The sequence below is a fragment of the Python bivittatus genome, unplaced genomic scaffold (genome assembly GCF_059951505.1).
Source record: "Python bivittatus isolate LINGU-HERP-01145 unplaced genomic scaffold, Pbiv_v1 ctg000080_np1212, whole genome shotgun sequence".
NCBI classification, from domain to species: domain Eukaryota; kingdom Metazoa; phylum Chordata; class Lepidosauria; order Squamata; family Pythonidae; genus Python; species Python bivittatus.
Genome location: NW_028277035.1, coordinates 44,149,231 through 44,175,959, shown reverse-complemented (window position 1 = coordinate 44,175,959; position 26,729 = coordinate 44,149,231). Strand labels below are relative to the sequence as shown.

General features: G+C 46.2%; 2 protein-coding genes across 8 annotated transcripts in view; one reads left to right on the top strand and one right to left on the bottom strand.

Moving 5' to 3' along the window:
- Window positions 1-2,292: 2,292 nt before the first annotated feature.
- On the top strand, window positions 2,293-12,552 carry PRR7 (proline rich 7, synaptic). Of its 2 annotated transcripts, none has more exons than XM_007420315.3 (3): window positions 2,293-3,069; window positions 10,262-11,251; window positions 11,821-12,552. In XM_007420315.3, exons 2-3 carry the CDS (start codon window positions 10,921-10,923, stop codon window positions 12,207-12,209), a joined length of 720 nt encoding a protein of 239 aa, XP_007420377.1. In that variant the 5' UTR covers window positions 2,293-3,069; window positions 10,262-10,920; the 3' UTR covers window positions 12,210-12,552. The 2 variants fall into 2 exon arrangements, with proteins under 2 accessions (XP_007420377.1, XP_007420378.1); XM_007420316.3 differs by having other exon boundaries at window positions 2,296-3,069; window positions 11,016-11,251.
- A 534-nt stretch (window positions 12,553-13,086) lies between these two features.
- The window catches only part of DBN1 (drebrin 1), a 42,255-nt gene continuing 28,612 nt past the window's right edge, over window positions 13,087-26,729 (bottom strand). Inside the window, exons 5-15 of one of the 6 annotated variants that reach the window (XM_088133943.1) lie at window positions 25,766-25,912; window positions 25,271-25,348; window positions 24,940-25,091; window positions 20,839-20,902; window positions 20,531-20,590; window positions 19,906-20,017; window positions 18,021-18,161; window positions 16,386-16,520; window positions 15,488-16,230; window positions 14,702-14,804; window positions 13,087-14,045 (exon numbers count right to left, since the gene is read on the bottom strand). In XM_088133943.1, the coding sequence (XP_087990069.1) occupies window positions 13,975-14,045; window positions 14,702-14,804; window positions 15,488-16,230; window positions 16,386-16,520; window positions 18,021-18,161; window positions 19,906-20,017; window positions 20,531-20,590; window positions 20,839-20,902; window positions 24,940-25,091; window positions 25,271-25,348; window positions 25,766-25,912 (1,806 nt within the window). In that variant the 3' untranslated portion in view covers window positions 13,087-13,974. The remainder of the gene's footprint in view (window positions 14,046-14,701; window positions 14,805-15,487; window positions 16,231-16,385; window positions 16,521-18,020; window positions 18,162-19,905; window positions 20,018-20,530; window positions 20,591-20,838; window positions 20,903-24,939; window positions 25,092-25,270; window positions 25,349-25,765; window positions 25,913-26,729) is intronic. The other 5 variants (XM_088133944.1, XM_007420313.3, XM_007420314.3 and 2 more) reach the window with 5 other exon arrangements.

Here is a 26,729-nt window from a genome sequence, read left to right as displayed (position 1 = left end):
GAATCAGTCTGATCTGTGTTTTGCAAAACCTGCATTGGCAGCGCTGGCTGGCTGACCTCCACCTGTCCACCACAGAGGATGGAAACTTTTAATAATAATATTTTTGATGCAAGTCAGGAAACAGCCATGTAACTAGCACATGAGAAATGAGAGGGATATTGCACAGGGCAGCAGCTGGGCCAGTGTCAACAGAAAGAGGATGCAGCAAGCACAAAGAGGAAGGCCGGAGGGCAGGAAAAACCATCAGGCAGAGATGCAACTGGGTACTTTGGTTGCTGTATCAATATGGGGAGGTCCCACTGCCCAGGAAGGCCAGCACAGTCACAGATCTCCAGTGGCTTGGGCCTCGTCTCCATTTCTTTTTTGGGATCTCAGACCTTCAGACTAACAAACTGATATGGCTCCCCTCTAGAAGCATGGTAGCTTAGCGCAATGTGCGTCATCCACACCCATGAAGATATTTGTCAGCTCTCACAAGAATATTTATTGTGTCAGGGAAGCTGGAAAGCCGCCAAACGTTACAGGCAGCCGGTCTTCAGGTGGTTGTTACTCCTTCAAACTGGTCATCGGCCTTCGCTGACTGTTCCTTTTGAGGATGCTAAATCAGGTCCCGATGGCTTTGCTTTGTATCTGCCCTGTAGTGACATGCAAAATAATCTGCCCCCTTAAATATCCTTGACGGGCCCATGACAGCTTCACTTTCCAAGGCTTTGCCAAGCAAGCACGACACTTTTCAATAGCAACTACTGAGGGGTGGTTTTGTATGTTTCTCTGGGCTCCGTCGCCATGGCAGCAGCACAGTGAGGCTTGTAGGCCGTATTGTCGTTCCAGAGAAGGGGGCTTCCTTCTCAGCAGTCAGGAATGGCAGCTGTCAGCTCTGCCAAGAGCACACGGATGAGGGGAGGCAACAGGCCGCTGGCTCTGCCCTTCTGCAAAGCCATAGGGAGGGCAATTCCTCAGGGGATCATGATGGGCTCACCCAAGGGGGGGGAGCTTGTTAGGAGCTAACACATCTTCCCCTAAATTGGGGTCTTCTAAGTATGTTGGACTACAACTCCCATGAGCTGCAGCCAACAGCTCCCAAGCCACTCAAAGCATTTACAGGTAGTCCTTGTTTAACAACCACAATTGGGACCAGCAACTCAGTTGTTAAATGAAGCAGTCACTAAGCGAAACCACAATTGTGCTTATGCTCTTACTTCAGCCTTCCTTTGCTTTACAGACCTGTGAAAGTTGTAAATGAGAGGACTGGCCATAGTTACTTTTTCATCACCATTGTAACTGCAAACGGTTGCTAAACAAGGCAGTTGCTCAACGAGGACTACCTGTACTTACTCTACAATCTGTCTGCTTCCATATTTCTTGGTGATGTACCCTTGGGTAAAGGCCAAACTCTGTTGTGCACCATCAGGGGGCGGAAGCAGGGTTAAAAGACACCTTATTTGTTCTACTCCGATGGAAGGATGGAAAAGCTACACTAAGGACTGTCCTTCCATTTTCAGAGAGACTCTGTTGCTATAGCCAGCCCTTCTCTCACATGCACCTTTTGCAGTGGGATCCACTGATTGAAAGGAAAACTGGTAATGGGGGAATGCATTTGGCTGTACTAATTTTAGTGGCCAAGGCTGTTCTTAGACTATTTTAAGGAGAGAAAGACCAGCACATCTTTCACACAGTTCTTTTGGAAATACCTGCTTTAGATAGTGCAAAGGTGGTTGCTGAAACCTTTTCAAATTAAAAAATTGCAAGTGGGATCAGTAAGGAAGTATGCTGGGTGCCATGTGCCCATGGAGAATTTCAACCAACTTCACTGTATCCTCCTTTTCTGATAGAAAACACTCTCTCCTAGTCAGCGTTATGTGGCTGCTAAGCATGCTTGGACTTCACGGGATGGTTTGGGCAATTGCTGGGGTAGGTGGCTTTTTTCCAGCTGTGTTTTAGCACAGGTAGGGATTCTCCCAAGCTTGCTGATGTCCTGCTTGTGCATGGATGGTGCTGTCTTGGCTTCCTAAGGATCACAATCGGAAACGGTACAACTTCTGTACAAACATTTTCTTCAATCGGAGGCTTTCAGAGTTCAGACGGAGATTAGCCAATGATCAGCAGCCTGTGCGTGGCATGCTCCTCCGGAGGCCCATGCCCGTTCAGGTGATAGGGCTTCCCCTAGCTCCAGGCTCCCCCTCCCCCGAAGCTTTCATCTATTTAGCGGCGCAGGCTCTAGGAATAGATCTCATTCTGCGTCTGTGTGTAGGGCGGCGGAGCTGGGGAGGGGCGGGTAGGAGAAGGCGGCTATGAATCAAGACCTCCATTCCAGCGACTATTCTTGGCTCGGAAAGCGGGGAGGGAGAGCGAGCACGGATTTCTCTGTGGGGGCTGAAATCAAGCCTCGTGGATCATCGTCGGAAGCCTTTTCCGCTGTGGCGCCCCCCTTCCCCCGCTGCCCTGGCGTGCTATCCGGTGTCCAGGGAGGCCGCATACGTGACGTTGACTAAACGAGAGGCCCGCCCGGATCGGGAAAAAAGATCCTACGGGAACCAAGCACATTTCGGCAGGAAACTCCAATTAGGAGCCCACGGGCTCATCGCCCAGGCTCGCGCTGCGGCGGCGGGGCTCGTGGGGTGGCAGCCAGGTGCACCGTTCGGTTCGATGCCGCTCCTGCTGCTCCCCACCAAAGGTCGTGGGGCCGCGGGATCTCTCCGAGGGAAGCCCCGCGAGGCGCTGAGCCCCCAAACTGGGCAGGCAGAGACTGGAAACTGCCGGCGGCGGCCGAGGGAGGAGCCAGTGGGCGGGGCTGGCGGAGAGCGAACTAGGCAGGAGCCAGAGAAAGAAAGAGACGCGTGAGCGCTTGCGGCGCAGAGGACAAAGAGAGAGCCCGGCACCGCCCGCGTGGAGGCTGCGGCGGCGGGCCATGGGCAAGGCGAGAGCGAGCCAGCGCACCGGCCCCCGCGCTCCCTGATCTCTGCTCGGTCGCGTGCCCGCCGCGCTGGACTGAAGGCTGGGGATGGCTCTGCCGCCATCCAGATATGGGGCTCCTACGAGCAGTCCCTGATTTCGGCGCTGGAAGAAACGGTGAGGAGGAGAACGACCTTGTTCCAAGGCGAGAAAGGTGGCGGAAGCGCGGCCAGCGTCTTCCTAGGGCTCTGCGCTGCTGCTCTCGTCTCGCCCCCACCCTTCCCCGAGGCTGTCCTCGACGCTCCACGTGCCGGTGCCCCTTAGCGTGTCAGCCGTAGGAACGGTTTCCTGGCCCCCGCGCCCCCGAGTGAGGCGACTCGGAACACCATCTGGGATGCAGCTTCATTGCCTCCTGCTGCTTGGGCACCTGGGAACTTGGCACAGTCGGGGAACGTGGCAGCATTTCCCGTGGCTGGCAATGGACTTGCCAGGTGGCGATTGGCAGTATATGGGGGAGGAACTCAACGGGGGATGGGAGGCAGCAGCGAAAAACCTAGCGCGTTCTCGTTTGCTTGTGGGAGCGCGCGTTCAGCTCTGCGTTGTGTGTGTGTGCGTGCGGGCGGGCGTGTGCAAACGCCGCTTCTTCGCGGAGCAAGAAATGCAGGATAGGTGCTTCGTGTGTGTCTCGGGCAGCTAAGAGGAGGGGGCTCTAAGCGTGGGTGACACGGTACAACGGTAGACTGAACCACTATTCGAAGAGCTGATCTCTGCATCACGGATCATGAGCGGTTGTGTGGAAATGCAGGCGGGGAGGAGGAGGGTCCCTATTTAGGTCCAGTTGCCTTCTCTGAGTAGAGGCCAGGAGGTTTTCCTAGCTGTGCCTTCTCCAGCCTTGCTGTGTTTGGGAGAGCTCTAAGTTAGTAGAAAAGATGCTTTGGGGGGGGGCGGGGGGATTCCCACTGTATTCCATTTTTAAATTCCAGGAACAGAAAGATTGAACCCCAGTGAGGGGCCTGGCCCATTCTCAACCCTCATGCTTCTTTCTCCAAGACACATCTCTGTATACTGTACCCCTACTAAGCTAAGGATTTTTAATTCCTCTTTGTAGCATGTAGTCTTTACGGTTAAACCTGCCAGTTAAACCTGCTGTTCCAAGTTTAGTTTCTGCTACAAGACATTTGTTCTCAGCTCGCTTCAGGAATATGGAAAGCAGTGAAAGAGAAAAATGCCTCTGTGTGCAAACATCTTTAACCTCCAAGGCTGCACTACTACATAATGGGGGGAAATCCAGCTTCTTTACTTTGAGACCGCAAGTGCTCTGAAAGAATCCTTTTAAGAGACTGGATATGAGCTTTTCCAAGAGCTTCCCTAATTTCCCATGCAGCAGTTCTTAAATTAATCCTGTACTTGCATACATGGTTGTCTCCATGAAGTCACCACAAATTGAGCCTGACTAGAAAGAGACTTTAATGTAATGTATATGTATTAAAGAGACTTTAATGTAAATTTATATGCCGCACATCTCAAATTCAAGGCAAGGATTTTACCACCACTGCAGGTATATAAAGCATTACTTAAATTATTCTCTGCAGTCTCTGAAATAAGAGTGAGGGGTTGTTAGAGTTCCCATTCAGTCTCGAGGTCCACATACCTATCCCTCACCTCCCACCCTTCAAATCCGGGAAAGCGTCTCATTTCCTTGCCTGTGCATGGTTAGAATGACAGGCATGGATGAACAAAGCTAATATGTGAGGACAAACCACAGGAAGAATCTGGAGCAGGGATTGAGGATTCAAGATAACTGCATCAAGGCAGCCCAGAATTGTCTAAGCTGTAAAGTCACCTTATCTCTAAAACCAGTGTTCATCCTGACCTTGTGTCAGAAGCTAAGCTGGGCCAACGTGCCAAGGAGACGCACAGTTTGAGTCTTACAAAAGAGAAGAAAGAAAGGAAGTTCCCTTATCAAGAGCCACCAGAAGTTCAGAGGCCTCTGTTCTAGATGGATTGATGGGGGGTTAATCTCTCACTGGTCATCTGTGTTTTGAGGCAAAACTGTTCAGGTGGGCTCGTCTTTTGATGCATTGCTTTTAACTCCCCCACCAGCCACAGCCATTTTCTCTGCTTCCCATTGATATCAGCCTTGCATTAGGCCAGATGCGTGCTGAGGAAGGATCTGTGCCAGAGTGTGCTAGAGCTTTGACATTTATGGTCATGATTTAGTGCTGGAATCTGCAGCGCCCAGTACAGGCGTCCCCTTGAATTGGGGGTGGAGTACAAGAAGAGGTACTGGATTCCTAATTTTGCACAATTCCTGTTGAAACAGTCTCTTTTTCTCACACAACATAGAACATTCATAACAAACTGGTTTTAAAAATCCATATTTATGGAGAATTAAAGCACACTGGAATATGTATTATCTAAAGATGAGTTAAATTTAGCTATCCTAGCCTTCTCTGTTGGCAACAGTATTTCTGCTACTTTCCTGAACTCCCAAATTCAGTAGAATGTAAAAGCAACTGCTGACATTGTTTTGGAAAAGCTTTCACACTCATGACACTACACGCAAATGCCTTATTAAGAACATAATCCTGGGTCAACTAAAAATTCACCAAGCCTTGCATCCTGCAATGACCAATGTTTTATGGCATCTGTAGTTGGAATTTTTTCATGGAAGTTACACAGAGGTCATCTAGACCAATCGCTTCCTGAGTGCAGGACCCACTAGAGCATCTATCGCATGACCATCCAGCCTGTATTTGAGGTTCTCCCATGAAGGAGAACTCAACAGTTCCTGTCGCAGCCTGTTCCACTGGCTGACAGCTCCTGACGTCTAGCCTGAAATGGCTCCTGCTGGTTCTGCCCTCTGGGGCATTAGACAATTAGTACAGTCTTTCACCTGTGTGACATCCTTCAGGTGGTTTTTTTATTGCTGTCAAAGCTCCCCTCACCTGTCTCTTCTTCTGTAGGCTTAACATATGCCAGTCCTTTAACTGTTCCTCCTAGAGCTTGGTTTTCAGACCTCTGACCTCCTCTGGACTTGCTCCAATTTGTCACTGTACTTTTTCAACCATGATGCCTGGAACTGGTCACACAGTATTTTCTCCCCTGTGTGTGTGTCTGTGTCTGTATATTTTATCTTGTTCTAATCTATATTAATAGGGACTGTCCTGTCCCTATGTTCTAGAGCAGAATATTCAGGACAATCTTAAAAGCTCTTTGTTTTTTATTAGCATCAAATATTCTCACAGAAACAAGTTTTTTCTGATATTAAGATCTTGTCTTTGTCTCAGTTCTCAACATTCTGCACTTAGAATGTGACTGCAACTCTATACTTTTCCCAAAAAGCGTGGTGACCAGAGCAATATGCCAAACCAGTATTAAAATAAAATAAAAGCAAAGAGGCTTGTTTTAACATGGACAGCTCATATTCTTTGACGAAGAAAACCAAATTTTGCAGTTTGCTGCATATCTACTATACAAAACAGTAATGTCTGTCCATCTGTTCTCTGTCTGTCTATCCAATTTACTTGCAGTCTGACAAAATAAATATTATTGGTTGGTAGCATCTGCTGAAGGCAAGTAAAATCATAATTCACTCTAGTCCGGATGGAGGTTTAATACTTTGCTCCACTGTATTGGAAGAATGAGAATAATGTGTAGAATGGAGTCACAGGAGAATCACAAAGTTAGCAAAATGTAGAATAACAAACTATATAGGAAACTGTTTAAGTCCAGGAAATGTTGACATTTAAGAATTTGCTGGGACAGAAGCTGTTCTGTGGTCTGCTTTCTAACTACATGCAGCCTGGCTCTAAGGTTGATTTGCCTCACCTTAAAATGTAAAAACATAAGTGTGTTGGCAGGGAATTCTGGAAGATACCATCCCAACACATTTGGAGAGGTCCAAATTAGTGAAGCTGTTCTTAGATAATATTGCTCATCACAAACTGTGTATACCTTAATTTTTAAGACAACATATTACATAAACTTGGTTTGTCAATTTAAAATTGTGTTTGTGAGCCATGAGGATGCTAGCAGATATGAAATACTATAGACATATACAAGACTGCAGCTAGTTCACGTTTTCAGTTTTATGGATTGGTTTGGATTCTGATGATTTGGGGATAGTGTAACCTCAGTGGTAGTAGAATTTGGGGTAAGGGAATAGTTCTCTTGATATGATTGATATCTTAATGCTTCAAGTGGGGAATATAAGTGGCTCTGTTTAAAGAGACAGAAGAAGCTGGATATTTTTGCAGTATGCCTCCCAGCAACCCTGCATTCAGTTTTGCTTGTGGGCTTTCTACAGATATCCATTTGGCTTTTGTAAGTGCAAAAATGTGGGTTAGATCGGCATTCAGACTCTTTCTGGGTTTTTATGGAAACTTGTCAACAAGTAGAAACCTACTTGGGTCTGTTTTCTGGAATTTGTTGGATTGTCTCAAGTAGGAAAGCTATAGCCTAAAGGCTACCTGAGGTCTTGGACTGACTTGCCTAGTGTGGATCTTTGGGCACTTTCCAAATTTTGTCTTTCTGTCTAGTTCCAAGGCCTTGTAGTCAGAACTTCACCTGCATTTGTCTCTAACCCCACCCACAGTTGGACTATGGACTTCAGTAGGTTTCAACAGAGGTAGAGCTAACTTTAACAAGAAAGAGGTTTCCACACAGGTAGAATTCCTCAGAAGGCTTTAACCTTAACTGGTATTATTAATTTTTGATTGGCATAGGTTTTATTAAGCTCTCAGAAGCTGTTATATGAACAGATCTCACATAATGGTATTTTCAAAATTTGTATTTAGTTGTGCTATTAGGTGGTACTATTAAGCCATGTAATATGATGTTAGGGTGAAATAATGACCCAATTTTGTAGCAGGTGTAGTGCCTGTACAAGATATTGAAAGGAATTCTGCTAGTTGTTACATCAATACATCTAGAGCAATGTTTCTCAACCTTGGCAACTTTAAAATATGTGGACTTCAGTGCCCAGAATTCCCCAGCCAGCATGCTGGTTGGGGAATTCTGGATGTTGAAGTCCACTTATCTTAAAGTTTCCAAGGTTGAGAAACGCTGCTCTAGAGGGTGCTAGTTGGGGAAACAGTGAAAAAGTCTGTGCCCTAAGGATTGTAAAACTAGAATCATCAAGCTGAAAGGGTCCATCTAGGCAATCAAGTCCAACCCTCTGCTCAGTGCAAGAGTCCAAATTAAAACATTCCCACACATTACTGCTTAACCTCTTTTTGAACCAGTCCAGTGAATTACGTCTCTTGGTAACTGGTTTCACTATCGAACTGTTCTTACTACTTGGAAGCTTTTCCTAATATTCAACTGGAATTTATCTTCTTGTATCTTAATTCTTTATTCCACGTTCTGCACTCTGGAGCAATAAAGAATAGGTTCTGGACTTCTGTGTGATATCCTTTCAGATATTTGAAGAATGCTACCATAACCTACCTCCTGCCTTCTCTCAAGACTCAGTTCCTTCAATCTCATCATAGGCCATCATTTCTGCTCCCCTTTTCATATTTATTGCCCTTTTTTGAACCTGTTCCACTTTGCCTGAATCCTTAAAATGTGGTGCCCAGAACTTGACATATTACTTGAGATAGGATTTGATGAATGCAGAATAAAGTGTAATTATTACTTCTTAAAATGTGGAAACTATACATCTGTTTTTGCAGCCTAAGACTGCATTTGCCTTGTGTTGCTGCTCCATAACACTGCTGACTCTTACTCAGTCAATTTTTACTCTAAGGTATTTTTCACAAGCACTATTGCCCTGTTAGGAATTGCCCATTCTATACCTGTGTGTTTGATTCCTATTTCCCAAGTGGGGAATTTTCATTTGCCTTCATTAAATTTCATTCTGTGATTTTTTCAGCCCATTTCTCTATAAAGATTCTAAACTTTTTGTTTTCCCATCTAATTTAATGATCTCTGCAAATTTAATAAGCATTTCCTCTCACTCCTCATCCAAGTAATGAATAAAAATGTTGAACAGATTAACCCTTGTGGCACTCCACTTGATATATCCCTCCAGTTGACGAAGAACTGTTGATGAGCATCCTTTGCGTATGATTTTTCAGGACCCTATGCATCCACACCCATTGTCGTGCCATTCATCCTGCACTAAGAGGAAGCCCTGGGATAGCACTTCCTCAGTGTCTGAAGCCATGGAAAGACGGTAGTTGTCTGTAGTACAAGTGCTAGAGAAATCCTCTATTTGTACTACACGTGCTCCTGACAATATAGGCTGAGAATGCCTTTCTCCAAAATATTCTTAAAAGTAATATGTGTATTTGGCTGGAAGCATAGCAGTTTAGCTCTAAGCAACTCAGGATAACAAGGAAGGGGATATGAGCTTCATGGCAAGGCCACCAATAGTGGGGGTTCTTCCTAATGGAAGTGTCCAATTCATCTTTAATACCTCTGTTACCAAGCTGTGTTACATCGGAACTAATATTCCCACTTCAGTATAGGACTAGTACATTGAATAAATCTTGGCAATTTTGACTTACATACCATGTGGCAGGCAGGCTTTGAGGGTGAAGCTGTGAAGTGTGTGGGTAGGAGGTTGTTGGTGAGCAGAGGAGCTGGCTGCCAATGCCATCAGGAGGAGAGGTGAGGTAGTATTTTGGTGCTCAGGCTTTGCTGTTCTGTTCACCTCTTTGCCTGTAGAACTGTAGATCTATGTTTGATAATTTTCTGAAGCCCTTTTTCTCGGCCTGGGCTCTTGCATGCCAGAGGTTTTAGCTCATATTTTCCTTGACGCTCATCGCCTTGGCGGAATTAGTTATAGCAGTGGGACCTGTGAACTTCCTTGAAGACCATAAGCTGGCCAAGATGCTTATGTGAGCACAGGTGACAATGGGTGTGTACTGGCACCACACCAGATAGGATTGGATCACTGACTTAAGCAAGGCTGATTTAGCTTCCTAAGCGAGGAAGACAGTGACTGAACAAAGTGCCTATATCCAATTCAGCAAGAGGCTTCCCTTTCCTCTCTGTATCTGCTTGAAAATACAGACAACATGCTAAGACATGGTTTGAACCGATTGGTTGAATAAGCTGCAGTGGTTGGTTCACACAACATCTACTGTATGTTGTAATATGCAACAAATAATTTCACATACCACATTAATCCAGAACCAAACCAACCACATACAGTAACTGCATAATGTGAACCCTGCCATAATACATGCTTGTTTTTGGGTGGTGCTTGCGCTCTGGCTATGGTTGTGCTTCCTTCTGTGAACTTACACTGAATTGTTCATGTGAACTAGGAAAGGGGGTAGTGAATCTAAGACAGGCTCTGTGATGTAAAATTTGTACATCTCTCTTACACTGACTGGCATTGTCTGTCTGTTTGCAGAGAAAGTGTTCCCGTCAGCACTGCCATTGGTTCCCCAAAGCCCTAACCTAGCAATGGGAAGAAGTTGGGCTGGGTGCTGGTGTTACTGGTCGTGTCACCCCAAGTATCCAAGAACTTGGGCAGTTGAGGAAAAGAGCAAAGGTCGCGCCCACGAACTTTCCCAGCGTTCTCCTTTCCTCCATCGGGCTCCTTTAGGGGCAAGAACTCCTCCTTCTTCGTGAAAGGCCCAAGTTGGTCATCGCCTCTGGTGAACCATTTCCATGGCAACAGCTGCGGAGGGCTTACAGGAGACTGTGTGACTGAAAGGGCTGCAGCTCTCAGACCTTGGCTCCCAGTGGCTCTGCCCTAGACTGAAGTAGCACCAACAGGGGCAACTGGATCTCCGGTCTGTGCCATATTTGCAAAGGGTGACACAGTGCAGACCAGGAAGGCAGAGGGACAGTTATGGCCCCATCAGCATGAGTGGGTTGCAAGGAAGGCAGAGACAATTTCATCTGCAGAAGTAAGCCTTTCCTTGCCTCTTTGCAGAAGAGACCTGAGAAAGTGGGATCTTTCTTTCCCTTCTCGGCCTCCCTTCCAAGCTGGACCTAAGAAGGACTTTTAATTCAGAGCCTGTCAAGAGAAATCTCTGAGGCCGTACCCCAGTTCTCGGAGTAAAGATGGTGATGTCCCACGGCACCTACACCTTCCTCACCTGCTTTGCTGGCTTCTGGCTGATCTGGGGGCTCATTGTGTTGCTGTGTTGCTTCTGCAGCTACCTGCGACGACGCATGAAACGGCGACAAGAAGAGCGGCTGCGGGAGCAGCACCTCCGCACGTTGGAAATGGAGCCCTTGCACTATGAGGGTTATGGGGGGCCTGCCTATGGGGGCCCTGCCTATGGAGGAGGTTACATCAGAAGCCCACCAGGCATTCCTGTGCCCCACCGACTCCACATTGAGCCCCACCACCCTCACCTCCCACCCCCAAGGCCTTGGAGCTGTAGGCATGGTAAGAGCCAGAAGATGCCCTCGGGATGACCTGCGGCTGCTGCTTAAGGGGTTGAAAAGAGGGTGCCGTGCCAGATTTGGAGGGAGGCCTAGAAGTGTCAACACTGACTTGATGGCATGTAATCCATCAGTCAATCCAATATGGTTTTTGTGCTGCTGGCTTGAAATTTTAAGATAGCTGTACTTGTCTTTTGTAGTTGAGAGATTTAAGTCTTCAAAGTGTTAGCCTTCCATATTTCACCTAATTTAAGTTTCTTTCTTGTGGAAATGGGAGGGACTCTTGGATAGTTCAAAGAGTTAAATCAGTGCTCATGTGTGAGGATGCTTCTTGAAGAGGAAAGATGGATAGTAAATTCCTAATCCCACCAGCGCCTGCAGACATAAGGGGATCTTGCTATAAGAAAGCTGAAAGAAAGGAGGGGGATCTTCCTCCAGCCATTGTTCCTGCTTCATATTGCTATAGAGAGAAGCTGACTATATTACTGGAGTGCAGTGAGTGGGTGTGGTGGGAATATCATTACCTGTGTAACTGTTGCTTGCACTCAATAGCTGTGATCACTTTGCTTGCAGAGCCAGATCCATCTAAGCCTCCGTGCTACGAGGAAGCAGTGCTGATGGCTGAACCGCCACCACCGTACAGTGAAGTACTGACAGACACACGTGGCTTATATCGCAAGATCAATGCCCCCTTCCTGAGCCACGAGCAGCCAGAGAAGCAGGAGCAGCCACCCAGCTATAAGCCCCTGTTCCTGGATCGGAGCTATGGCTCAGCCCTCCACCTGCCAAGTTCGGCGGGCCAGGGCCCCACCTGCGCCAACCTCTACTTGGAGTCAGAGCACTCCCAACGGATCTTCCCAAGCTGGACAGACTCCGAGCTCAGCACCAGAGACAGCTATGAGCCTGGGCCCTGGCACCTGCCTGCCTCAATGCCTTTATTTGGCAGGACTACGGCAGTGTAGCATGCCATACTGCGACCTATGTGGGACTCTGGTTGCTGCATGGATCTGAGCAGCCTACTCCCTCGGCCCGTGGGAGCCACCAGGTCCCTTAGTCCAAGCCTTCCAGACACGTCTGGGCCACAGTCTTCACAGCGCAAAGATCCCCATTGCAACTGACCTCTTGGCCAGGGCGAGATTGGGGCTGGTCTCCCCATCTCATCCACTTCCCTTTTTCTGGGCCCTTACTGGCTCTGTTGGTGCTGACTGTAAGGGGGGCCTCTGGCTTGGCCTAAACTTTGTTTCCTATCTTTTGTTTGTTACATTTTGACAACAATAAAGTTTGTGGAACCTGATTTATTACAAACCTGGTACTGACTGCTTGAGTCTGTGCACAAGAAAGGCGGATGTAGTTTCCTTTTAAAGCAAGCCACGTGTACTGTGGCAGAAAGTGAAGCATGCCCACACCTCCCATCCCCGAAACACAGTAGCTCCACTTCCTTCTCTCTGTTCAGTGGTACAGCCTGTTCCAGAAGAGCATTCCTTTATTACCAGCGCCACCTAATGGTGTGTTCTTTACCTTCGCCCAAGGTCAGTCCCTGACTACTGATGTTTACCACCATTCCTCTGTGCTCCCTTACCACATGAATGCTTGCTTGCCACATGAATTTAAAAATTGCACAAGCCTCTCCTCCCAACCCCCCTACAAAATACATTTCTAACCATTTATGGTAGCAGTGAAAAAGCAGCTACTGGAAATAAAAACAGAGAAAGACTTGTTCTCAATGGTTTTCTGTAGAACTCGGGCAGACTCCTGGTCCCCTGGTGTTCCTTCAGCAATTGCCCCCGCTTTCCCCCCTTTTCAATAAGTCACCCTGAATTTCAAAGCCAGCTGCCCTGCTTGGAATCAATTTATTTATTAACATACATAAGCACATTGCTGTTACAGAATTTGTGCTTTCAAAAAAACAATTACTGTACGGGGGGGAAAGAAAACCAAGCATGGAATGGACGAGGAAAGAGTGGGAAAGAGGAAAGAGAAAAGGGAAGGTTCCCATCCAGAGTTTTCCCTTGCCCCAGGCTCCCAGGGCAAACAAAGACCTGAGGAGAAGGGTCTGGAACAGGCTTGCTCTCAGACAGAGGGCCACGGAGCTGAGCTGAGCTGTGGGGGAAGAACTTCCCTTGCTGCTAACATTTGCTGGAACCCAGAATGGACAGGGCTTCTGCTTCCCTGGGATCAAGGCCTTCAGGGACCAAGCGGAGAAGGGAGGAGATGGAAGCCAGTGCCTTGTCCACACAGGGCCATTTTATTGCCATATTTTATTTTAAATTCGTGCAAAATACTCAAAACTCTGGCAGAGTCTGAGAGGAGGAAAGGCCCTCCCATCCTCCCCCAAGAGCAGCACACACCCACAGGCGATCAACCCAAATGGCATAAATGGCATTGGGATAGGAGGGATCCGAAAAAACCCCATGGGCAAAGGCAACAGGGAAGGGGTCTGCAGGGAAGCTACCAACAAAGAGGGGACCAGGCAGATTTACACGTTTCCTATTTGACACCATTAGAAAAAGAGAGAGAGAGAGAGAGAGAGAGAGAGAGAAAGAGTGCGCACTGGAAAAAGTTACCCCCCCAGATTTTCCTATCTGGCCAGGGCACAATCTGAGGCCATGGACCGCAGGGCTACAATATGGAGCAAGGAGGCACCAGGCCCTCACTGCGGTTGCTCCAGGCTCGCAGACGCTGGACTTGCTAGGTGCAGGGTTTAGGAGTTTGGCTTGAGAGCCAGCCTTAAACGCTGCCCCCAAAGCTCTCCTCCTCTTCTGGCACTGGGTCAGCATCCCAACAGGTGATGTCAATCTCTGAGGGAAGAAGGAGAAGGGGAAAAAAAAAAAAAGGATTAGCTGCAAGCAGGGCTGGTTGTTTGCCCTCTCAAAGGAAATCATTACTGCTTCTATTTCAGGAATCCCCAAGACAGCCCATTTTATGCCTTGATGGAAGGTTAAAGCGTGGTCAGGCATTAAGAATTTCTGACTGAGCAGACTACAATGGAGATGCATCCACCAGATCTACCTCTTAGTTCCCTCTGTTGTTGGGGAAACCTGAAGAACAGCTGTGGTCATGCTTGAATGAAATGACAGTGGTCCACATGATCGGATGGAGTTGAAACCTGTTTCCATGTCTGGCCTAGCTGTTCCGACTTTCCCTGTCAATTCGGACAATTTGACCATGCAAGGCCTATGTGCATCTGTTCATATTGCCCTCACACTTAGCCTGTCAATTCACCTCAGGATAGCTGTTTCACCCTGGTGGCTCATGCTTAACTTGTGGTTGACAAGGATACCCAGACTCCTTTCACAGGTACCATGGCCAAGCCAGGCTTCCCAGATCCTATATTTGTGCCTTAAACTTTTCCTATCAAGTGCAGAATTTTATATTTCTCCCAGTTAAATTAAGTCCTTGTTCTTTGGTTAAAGAATGGGTTTCTGTAATGCCACCTATAAATCTCAGAGCCTACCTGGGGGCTTATTGTAGAACACTGGAGGAGGAGCTTTAGCAGATGGTTCTTCTGATTGGTTAAAGTCTTCATCTTGTGATTGGCTAAAATAGCCCTCACTGGTCTGGAAGAGAAAATCAAATTGTTCCATGTACTATCCTTTGGAAGATGTTCACAGTGTCTCTTTCCAATTTTTGAATATAGAATAACCTTCATCTCTGTTTGTCTACTCCACATCATTACTATTTGCACAAAAGATTGTTAGTCACTAACATGCATTTGAAAATAGGGGAAGCCCATCCTTTCATAACCTTCATTGTACAAAAGGGTTGTAAAAAAGTACCAAAGATTAACTAACCCACATGAGCAGAACAAACACCATTTAAGACTGCATAGGAGTTCATCCATCTATTCATTCATTTACAGAAAAGGAAACTGTAGATATCACTTCTGCAGTAGCAGGGTTAACGAATACTTTAAGGTTAGGTTTGCAGAAAAAGTTAAATTTAAATCCAGGCTAATGAAACCCACTAGTTTTATTTGTATAACATTCTGTGCTTCAATCATGCCATGGCATAATGTGATGGCCTGGTTTACACAATATCCTAAGACAATGATTGGGTTGTCACAGCACTCGCAGCCACGAACCACTCAAGCTCTTTTCAGCTGAGTCTGGTGTGAATCCTGCCTGTGCAAGTGTGCCTTGGGAAGCCATGCTATAGCAGCACAACATGTGAGCTTTGTTCTGCTTCTGAAGGCAGGCATGGGAACGCTTGCAAAATTGTTCTGAAGCCCTGTCAGCCTTACCTGCGTGCTTTCCTTTTGGGCAGTCTCCCCATTGGTGAGCAGTTGGGGCTCCTGGTGTACCCCAGAGGCTTCCTGCAGGGCATGTTGGTAGCTGAGCGTCATCTGATGCAGCCCTTCAACAGCAATAATGCTTGCTGGCTCTTCATCCTGCTCTGCATCACAGAAAGTTGCTGGGGGCTCAGGCAGGTCATTGAAGTTCAAGAGGTTATCTTCAGGAAGGCCTGTAGAAGATGGGGGCTCTGGTGCCCCTGGAGGGACATCCACCTCAACCAGCATGGGGGCAGGCCTGGGAGGCCCATCACGAAGGTCCCACGGGGCTGGAGTGGGAGGTCCACCCTGCTGGAGCTCCCAGCTATCAGGAGGATTGGGCTCCACAACAGTGCTGTCATTCTGCCACAGGTCAAGAATGTTCTCAGAGGGGGGTACTGGTGGTTGTGAAAAACCAAAGGCCTCCCCCAGATCTAATGCATCCTCACTCTGCATAGGGAGTGGGGCTGCTGGGAACTGAGGCTCTTCTTTGGGAGGCGGGGCTGCTGGGAATAGAGGCTCTTCTTTGGACTCTGGGAGCACCACATCTTCAACAGGGTCAGTCCCACTTTGCTGTGGTTCTGTCCAGTCAGGACCTTGCCAGGTTGCAGCCCCAGGAGGCTCTTCTGCTTTCTCCACTGGTTGTTCCTCACTGGGGGGAGCCCAGTTCATAGCAGATGCCACACCTGCCTCCTCACTGCTTGGGCTGGAGGAGTCTGCAAGAGGGAGGAAGCAACAGGGGGTGTTTGGTGGGTGGCACAGGGCTGGGCCTCTGTGAACTGAGAGAATGCAAAGAAACCAATATCCTGCCAATTCATCTGGGAACAGGGACAGCACTGGGAATGAGTGTGGAGACAGGAGCAACACCTACCTTTTAAAGCATCCTGTTGCGTCACCTCATCCAAGGCACGCTCAATCTGCTCGCCCACTGGCGTGGAGGCCGTACTGGAGTCACAGGGGCTACTAGCAGAGGCAGAGGCCTTTCTGTGTGTTTCCGTCTGGCTGCCTGTGAACGAGCCACATAGGCACTCAAGAGGGAACGGACAAGGCAAGAGCCGCAAGTCCCTGAGGCACAGGGCCCCCCAAGTGCCTACAAAAGATGTGGCACCTTCACTTGAAACCAAAAGAATAATATCTAACAGCATCTCCCAAACATATTATTTCATAGCTGAGAATAGAAACCCACAGTCCTCCCACTATCTCTCTTCCTCCAAGAAGAGTTGCAGCCCAAGGGCCGTCTTCCCTTTCTTTTCACTGACAAACATGCTGGAAACTGGAGCAGTGAAGCCCCTGCTTTCAATGGGGACAGAGGACAAAAAGCAGTTCTAGCCCTGAGGAATCACAGAACAATACAGAAGGCCCCGACTCGAGAAAATGCAAGGCTGGGGCTGCAGTTTTCTCCAGTGCCAAATGACAGGCTGCATCCATACCATACACCCCTCTTGCAGCTGCCTTTGGAAGCACAGCCCATAGCAAGCTGCAGGATGAGAGGCAATTTTGCCAGATTCTCAGGGTCCCCGGACCATACATGGGCAGCAGATTACCCAAGAGTTCCACCCTTGGCTTTCCCCCACCAACACAATCTACGCAGGGATCTTTCCCCCCACCCCATGCCCAAACAGACACGCTGTACATAAATGCCGTTGGTCTTTGCATGCATGTGCTTAGGCTTCCAGCAAATGAAATTCACATCAAAAGCCTAACTGTGGCTGCCCCAGGTGGTGTTAATACTTTGGCCTGGGAACCAATGCTTGGATGGAGGGTACCGCTGCTGATGCAGAAGAGTTTCTGGAGCAACCCATGTGCCAAGATTGCACTAATGGGGAGGGAGGTGAATGAATGGAGAAACTCCCTGAGGACTGCTGCTGTGGAAGCCTCATTCAAGACCCCACTCTTCCCAGCACCACTGCTCTCATCTGAAGCAAGAAGGTGCTGCTTTTCTGTGGCAGTGCTGATGCTGCGGAACAACCTGCTGGTTTTGATCAGGCTAGGCCCCTCCTTGCTAATTTTTTGGAAGCTTTTAAATACCAAGTTGTTCTGGAGAGCCTTCTCCTGATTTTGTCAAGACATCTGTGTTCTCATTTTTTAATGTTTGTAGTTTTGGTTTGGGTGGGGTTATCTTATTGTTTTTAATTGTATTGTTTTTTATTTGGTTTTATACTTTATGTTAGCTGCTGAGAGTCTCTAGATTGTGGCAGGACAGAAATGGTGTCAATAAATATATCAATAAATTGGAGGCTATATTTTATGATGATGCATGTAGCCAGGCCACAAGCAGGATACCAAAAGAACAGCCAATCCCTGAGGCTTTCCTGAGCCAGTCTCTGATGCCAGCTTCCTGGACAGTGACTGGCTCCTGTTCCTGCTTTCAGAGGTGCCTGAAGGGTGAGATGAGATGGGACATGGCAAAAAAAAAAAAAAAGCCTGTGGGGCTAGATCAAAGCCCCTTAAGGAGCCACCTCTGCAAACCAACTTCCCAAAGCCCAGCCAGGACCTGGCTACCTACATGGGAAGAAGGAAGAGAGGTTTGGTGTGCGGTGGCAAGTGATATAGGGGAAGGGAGTCCGTGGAGGGGAGGAAGAGGAAGAGGAGGAAGAAGGCGGCCCACTGTCAGGTGTCTTTATGAAAGGACAGTGCAGACGACCTGCTGAGAGAAAGACAGACAGACGGACGAAGACAGAGAAAGCAGAAGAGAACAATCAGTCTTCCTTCCAGCAGCCCACTCCATTACCCACCCCCCTCTCATGCCACTGGGCGATCCATACCCAAGTCAGGGCCAGTTAGCAGGGAAAGAAGGGAGGTCCCTGAGAAGCCAAAGAGAACGAGAGGACACCACCGGTGGCAGTGCAGGAGGAAATGGGAGGCAAAGGTGGGGGCTATGGGACGAGAAGGCCAAGACGGATCAGTGTGAAGGGCTCGAGCGGCTATGCAGGAAGGTTGAGGGAAGAAAAGAGACAGCCGAGAGGCGGGAGATGTAAGCAGTGATGGGAAATGAATTTGTACCTAAGTAGCTAACATCTGAGTCCCCAGAGAGCCAACCTAATAGACAATATGGAGGTCCAAACCCTAAGGCATAATGCAGAAGACTTCAGAGAGTACTTGACATATTGCAAGTAGGGACAGAAGTGGTTGCTCAATTCTTTGGGGTCAACTCAAAAGGAGCCAGAATAAGTCACAGTAGAGGTGCAAAGAAACAGTAGAGTAACAATGGCTGCCATGAGCTGCCTACTTCCCAGTTCTTGCGGAAGCAGTTCAAGGGCTTGTGACATGCATTAATGCTATTGGCCATCCCAGACCATCATTCTGATGTCATCAAAAACCTGCACTTTAGCTCCTCCTCTCAGACATTGCAGTGACATAGCTTGCTTGAGGGAAAGGATGTTCTCTGCTGGCCCTGCACTTCGTGTTCAATTACAGCCTTCTCAGTTGCCGTACCACACCACCCCCAGCCCATCGCATTAGGGAACTCCTTTCTCCCAGAAGCCAAGATGGCCCCACCACTGTCTACAGGAAGCAACAAAGACAATTTTATTTGGTCATTCAGAACTTAAGGGCCTTTTTTATAGTTAATTTTAAATGCTTTGATTTTCGTTTTACAAGGTTTGTGATATATGAGTTTGGATTTTATGTGATCTTATGTTTCATTGTTTTGGGATAGTAAACCATCTGGAGTCTGGTGACAGGGGCAGCATTTAAATATTAGAGTAAATAAATAAAGCAACCCTTTTCATTCCCCATACCATCCATGACCCAAGGTACAAATGCTTTGTAACATTCACATATAGTGCCTATAAGGGGAAGAAACTGAGCAAGTGGAAAAAAGTATGTTGTGACATCATGACATAAACTCCTCCCTTCATACACTTGGTGCAATATGATGATGTATTATGATGTCAAACACACATTTTGTATATACATATACTAACTTTCAAAATCAACATACATACATACATACCACAAATCCTTTGGAATAACTGGATTCAGCCATATCCTGTAACTGTGAGCTTCAAAACTTGTTTGTATGTTAAATGGAATGATATCCTTTTACTTGTGTGATACGGTATCCCTTTTTTAAAGGTAAATTTGCTATTTGTTAAGGTGCTGGTTGCTTGCTTTATATTGAAAAACAGCAACCCCCAGGCCTGTCTTCTCTGCCCCAATCATTCTCTGCCTATACTCTCACCATAGCAGAAGTTGCCAAGGGTCTCTGGATATCCCATGTGCTTTGAACATCAAAGTGCATTTTCTCACCTTTCAACACAAAGACCACTTCAGTGTTGACAATAAGCTTCCAACCCCTCACCGCCAACTTTCTACAGTATGTCCCTTGAAAGCCACCGTTGCATTTTTGCTTTCTCTTTCCACACCAGGAGACAATGAGAGCTCCCTACCTGTTCTGTTGAAGGGTGGGGGCGTCTCAGAGCTGGCTGAAGCCACTCGTTCTTGCTGCCGGAAGAACTCACGAGGGTTCTCAGGCCGCTGAGCAATAATGGCAGCTGCCTCCTACCAGGAAGCGAGGGGAAGGGGGGAGAGACAAGGGTCAAGTGCAGCCCAGGCCTTCATATACCCGCTGCCGTAAATACAGACTGAACTCTCTGCCCCATCCTTTCCATGCAGCTGCCAGGTCAAGAGTGACAAAGTAGACACGTGCCACGCATATACAATGTGCCCCCATGCCCCCCCCCCGCAGCAACAATGGCACACAGCAACACAAAAGAGCAACAGCACGACAAACTGGCTTCCAGCGAAATGAATATGTAGCAAAGGAGAAGAGACAAACACACGTTGCTTCCCCCAAGATAAAACTGAGGCCGAACCTGCTGCTTAAGCACAGACACCATCCATCAACATACAACTCCAGCTAGTCCCCGTGATCACAGCCATCAAACTGAAGCCTGCCCTTCCTTGCTGAATCTTTTCACACAATGCCACAACCTCATGCAGCAATAGCCTAGTAGGGTGCAATGGGAGTCTTTTGCCTAGACAATGCATGCTGTGCCCCGGGGCCGCACTCACCTCCACCTCCGACTCAGACTTTTTGGGCTGCTGCCTGTCTTCATCGTCCTCCTGCTCCCCCTAGGGAGAGAGGTCAGCGTCAGCCCCAGGGCACCTCAACCACACCAAAAGGCCCTAGTTATGCCCTGACCTAGCATAAAGCTGGAGCAAGGGAGAGCCCTTGGGAAGTACTGCCCTCTCCTGGCCGCAGAATCAGTCCCCAAAGTCACCAGCCAGACTTGGTGCTCCATTCTTCCTCCTGCCAAGATCCTGGGGGAGCCAGCTGCACAACTGGGCAACCCTCCCCCAGCTCCTGAAGCTTCACTTACAAAGATGGATTGCTCCTTCAATCGTTGCTTGGCTTCTTCTGCTTCCAGGCTCTGCTGCTTTCGCCTAGTGGAAAAGGAAAGAAGGACATTTGCAACACTGACCCAAGACTCCTAGGCAGGGCTGTAGGCTACCTGAGTTCCTAACATTAAATTTAATGTCCACTCTTTAATTCAATATTCTCATCCATTCAGGGATCACAGAGAGGAATTCAGTCTTTATACCAAACTTGTTTATTGCATCTTCTTTCATTGTTCGTTAACAGATCTAAATGGATGATATTTCATTTTTCTTATATCCTTCATTCCTGAAAGTAAAAGTCCATTTTAAAACTGGCTCTGCATCTGTGTTTTCTGGCAACATGAATAACATTTTGCAGCTGAGGGAGGAGGCACAAATGTAATTATTTATTTGGCAGCAAGTATCACAGGGGACATGATGGCAATCATATGATGATATCATCACAGTGGATGGAGGAGGAATTTCCAGCCCATTTTTTTCCAAATTTTCCAAATTTGTGGAAACTTGGAGGATTGTTGGTTTGTAAAAATGCACCTGTTTGATTTAATTTCCTGCCAAAATTCAGTAGAAAATTATACAGACTTTATTCAGAGCTTACAAGTCATAAACTCCCTTTAACCTGTGGGTTGCTCACATCTGTTTTACACTGAAGGATCCAAAGTGAAAAACACTCCTGCCACATTACACTCTATGTTTAATTCTGAAAAAACGGTCTTGCAAGAACACCATATTTCAATTCTCAACTTACTTCAATACCTTCTTTTAGCACGTTTATCTGACCTTTCTTTCTGTGTACACTATTACATTTTATAACTCAGGCTATTACCTTGTTCCTTGAAAACCAACTATATTCCAGTTTTATAATTTGATTTTGTATCCTAATGCCTGGATACAAAATGCCTGGATTGGCTGGAAAGTTAGCCAATGTTTATTATTTCATACCAATTATGAAATATTATTCTTTTAATTCTCCCTAGGCCTTCAGGTATATAAAACTATATAAAACTATGAAGACACATCCTCTGGAACACAGATCTGGACTGTGGGCAAGCTATCTCCATGAAAATTCCTTCACTTTCACACATATGAACATAAACTTAACTTGCTGCTGATGCTTTTAAGTTTTAAGTGATATGCAGAGCAACCATAAGCATGGCTACTTTGGAGTAAGACCTACACAGCTGAGGTTTGCAGCTTCCTGGTATTGAGTCATTAGCAATGCCATTTTTGCACACAGACACAGAGCCTCTAAAGAGTGGCAAAAATGCGTTTAATACTGGGAAGTCATGGAACATGTACAGTTTATTACACAACTAAATTCAAAACCACAAACCCTTCCAGGGCTGTTGGTAGATGGTTCCTGTTGTCTGCCTCCTGCTGCAAAATTAAGCAGAGAGTGCAAAGTTGTTTCTTTTTAACATCCCTTCCGCCTCATCTGTTAACACTGGGGCTATCTTGAACATAGAAACCAAAGGCAAACAGAAGCACAGCATGAATCATCTTTGTAAATAATGGCTGCTGTAGTAAAAAACAAACAAACCAAAACTTCTAATACGAAGAATAAGCCAAATGATAGGCCCTCTCCCCACAACACAATTAGCTCAGCCAGCTTTAAAACCATTCAAATCTGATTTTAAGCGATATCACACTAACTGGGTCAAAACATCACCGTTTGGAGAATATCGAGGCCAACACTTGCTAGTATCCTATGAACTCTTGCTCTAGAACAGTGTTTCTCAACCTTGGCAATTTTAAGATGTGTGGACTTCAACTCCCAGAATTCCCCAGTCAGAATTCTGGGAGTTGAAGTCCACACATCTTAAAGTTGCCAAGGTTGAGAAACACTGCTCTAGAAGAATACTGGCAAGACTTCATGAGATCACTAGCCTCTTCCCTATTGGCCAGTTATCTAGCAATAGGTATGGTTTGAGTCCAATAGCCAATCACTGTTTGGAAGGTATGTTTTCTGCTGATAGGCCTTAGCAGTGAGTTCTGTACAGGTAGTCCTTGTTTAGCGACTACAATTGGGATCAGCAACTCGGTCGTTAAGTGAAGCAGTTGTTAAGTAAACTGTGACAGTGCTTATGATCTTACTTCAGCTTTCCTTTGCTTTAAATGTGAGGATTGGTTTCAAAGTTATTTTTTTATCACCATCGTAACTGCAACAGTCGCTGTCCAAGGCAATCACTAAATGAAGACTACCTGTAATGTTTCTGTAGCCATTCTTTCTCTTTAGCTCTTTTTTTTTTCCAGAAGACAATTGACAGGGTTTTGGTAATCTTACAACACGGTGACTGGCGGAGTTAGCTTAACCTGGGCATAAGAGGGTGAGTTTTGAGCTAAATGGAACCCCTTGGGGTTTTGCTGACTGGGGTCAATTAACCCCAGATTGTTCCTGCAACAAACCATATTCTCCCAACTGACCCATTTAAGCGTATGAAAGGAACAGGCTCACTGATAGCTTGTAACAAATGAAAAGGTGGCTTTTCCAAATCAATCTGATTGCTGGGGTACCCCTACAGAGCTACCACAAACTCCTATATAGTAGTATTTTATCTCTCTCTCTCTCTCTCTTCTATCTATCTATCTATCTATCTATCTATCTATCTATCTATCTATCTATCTATCTATCTATCTATATCTGACAATATTTTTAGTCTGCCCCAATCCTAATGGATCTTGGGCAGGGAATGGCAAGGCAAAAACAATAATATATACACACACAAGGCAATTAAAAACCATACAGTCACAAGCACCCAAATCAACTAAGGTCCAAAATCTGTTTGAATATTACTTTAACTTGTTTATGAGCTATAAGATGATTTGGGGCCACCTGTGATTTCAGAGGGAGAGCATTCCATAGCATGTTGGCCTCTACAGAGGATGTCTGTCATTGAGGCCATGCCCCATGTATCATGCAAGGAGGGGGGCCCTCAACTAGCCCTCTCGGGATGACGGGACTGCATGGGCAATTTCAATTCTAGCAGGGATGTTACCTGATGCATCTCAGAGCTGCTTATCCACTCAAGTTACCAGTTAGGTCTTTTGACCTTCCCCATTTACTCCATTAAAAAAGAGAGAGAGAGAGAGAGAGATTATGCTCTATTGCACATCCCACAGATCTCTGTTGGTGCTCACTGTAGGGAACATTCAGGAAAAAGGAGCTGCTGTTACTAGTCATCATAAGTTTCCAAGGAACCCAAGAGTGCTATAAAACACCGTCTGAAAAATCATGCATGGATTGGGGAGGCTCAAATACCCACTTTGTAAAACCCTTTGGGAGGCCTATAGGCAGTCACTGTATCTCAGTCTAATCAACCCACAGGCATGCCAGGAGAATAAATTCCTTGGAAGATTTTTTTATTGTAATAAATTAATAAAACAGGCTATAGCTTACTAAGCAGTTAAATACACAAACAGCAAAAGGATAATTGGATAAATGTAACGTGACACTGAGAATGTAAGAAGTTTTTTTAAGCTAATCAAACCCCTTTTTGATGGGTAGCAGTACTTGAACCTGGTGCTTTCTACTGTCAAAACATAGCCTGTACCCTTGAATTATGGCCTTTTCCAGCACTGAAGAATCATGTAAGTAGCCAGCTGCAGCAGGTTCATTAAAATTAGGGTGACGTAGGTAGAATATTGAGACACAATTTGGACACACTGAGGACAAGCCAAAGAGAAGGAAAAGCAACTGGGCAGGCAATGAGACAAGACAATTTTTACTTCTAATATGAAAATGTGTCAAAGAAACATCCTTATATTTCTACATAACATCATGACACAAAGAGAGATAGAACTATAACTTCACCCTAGGAGACCAGCAATCTCTTATCAAAGCAAATCAATCAAACCAACAAAAACATTGTGCAGCATAATCATGATTGGCAAAAAATCACAGAAGTATATAATATTCTAAACCTAGCATGTCAAAGAGTAATGGACAAAACTGTAGTTGCTCATAAATGCCACTGTCTGTAGGATGAAGCAGCTTTTGTCTCAGCTGGATTGCCAATAGATCTGGCTATTGCCTCTCCCTCTCACTATTACCACCACCACCATACACCTAGGCCCTCCCTTGCCTATGCTCCTCGATCTGCTCTTCACGCTCCCGGTAGCGCTTCTCACGCTCCTCTTGCTCCTGCCTCTCCTGCTCCATGCGCTCTTGCTCAAAACGCAGTCGCTCATCCAGGGCTTTCTTCCGCTCTTCTTCTTTGCGTAGTTCTTCCTCTTTCTATAAAGAATAAAACAGGGGCAGTCAATGCCAACTCCATTCATAGCATGCCATTCATTATACTGTAGGAGTGATCAAAGGAAGCCAGGATTGCATGTTTTGGCAGATACGCATACTGGCACCCACACATATGTGGGTCTGAGTCTCAGGCAGAGCTTCTTTGAAGAAGGATGACCAACCTTAGCCTGCTCCCAGAACTGTTCCCGGTTGAGGCGTTTCATCTCCACAGCTGCATCTGTTTTCTGATAGGCCGTGCCCTATAATTCAGAAATCAATCAGATAAGGAGCACTGGGACATGAGTGTTTGCACTAGAAGTTTGCTATCCCACTCAGAAAGACAACCATCTGTTCTTACTAGAGTGTACTTCACTTTAACAGAATGATTTCTTCCATTAGACATCATAATAATTTCATGGGAATAACTGCCTAGAAATTTCCCCCAAATTATAACTTCCTCTGAAGGAACTGTAGTCGACACTCAACAACAGATAAACCCAAGAACTGTTATTCCTCTGTATGCCTATTGTCACCCTTAAAAATGAAGTGTTTTCACTTTGAGACCCAGAAATAAGCTGAGGTCCTGTTGCTTTTGTTCCTGTCCTACCAGCAAAAAAACAAAACAAAACAAACCCAACATGAGGTTGGCTCAGTGAAGAGTGTACAAGAAGCATTACCACAGGCTGGGCGTTTTCATCCTCACGCAGGCGAAGACGGTGCAGCACTGGACTGGCAATGCGTGCCAAGCCATTGGAGAGTCGCTGGCCAATGGCTCCTGGGTCTATGTCTTCCACACTGCTAGCATTGACAATTACATCCACGCCCTACCAGAGGAGGCATTAAAATCATACAGAAGTATTCAGGATCAGCTTTTCTGAGACAAGACACGGCCATCCCATGCTCACCACCTGGAACTGGGCCCACTTTCCAATAGTTCATTATCAACCCATTTCAGGAAAATACCTTCTCCTATTTAGAATTATATTCTTATTATTTATTACTTATCATTATCCTTCTTATTATTTATGTATTACTTAGGGGTAATCTGGTGGAGACTGCATGATAGGTAGGACTGAAGCAAGCAGTGATTGGGACCATACCCAAATCATTCATTCTGTAATATCCCTCTTTATTCCTTCCTGACATTCTTCTTTTTCTTGCACTCTCTTTGTGACACCTTCTTTTTTCTCCAACCAGCAATCTGCCTCTTAATAGTGGAGAAAAAAGTATTTTAAAGGCTGAAATTAAGATACGAGCTACATATATTTCTAGGGCCATAGGTTGTCCTGCTCTATCCTATGTAAAGTAATATCATGCTTTCATGAAGCCCAAATATCATTAAACTATATATAAAAGGGCTGTTATCTCAATATTTTGGATACAACAGAAGTTTATTTATTGATTTATTCTACTTACATCCCATCTTTTCTCTAAGAGCTCAGAGCAGCTTACAGGAGATTATCTCCTAATTCTATTCTCACAATAACAATGCGGTGAGATAGACTGAGCTGAGGGAGAATGAGCAGACCAATCTCACCCAGTGAAGTTCACAATCAAGTAGGGACTTGAACCTGGATCTCCCCAGTCTGGGTCCAACTCTTGACCACCAGGCTATTCTGCCCCTCATTTCCACCTGCATGT

Excerpts from the sequence above, each read along its gene's own strand:
- PRR7 (XM_007420315.3), top strand. The coding sequence starts at position 10,921 with ATGGTGATGTCCCACGGCACCTACACCTTCCTCACCTGCTTTGCTGGC. Across the intron at positions 11,252-11,820 it reads GCCTTGGAGCTGTAGGCATG|AGCCAGATCCATCTAAGCCT; the intron begins GTAAGAGCCAGA and ends CTTTGCTTGCAG.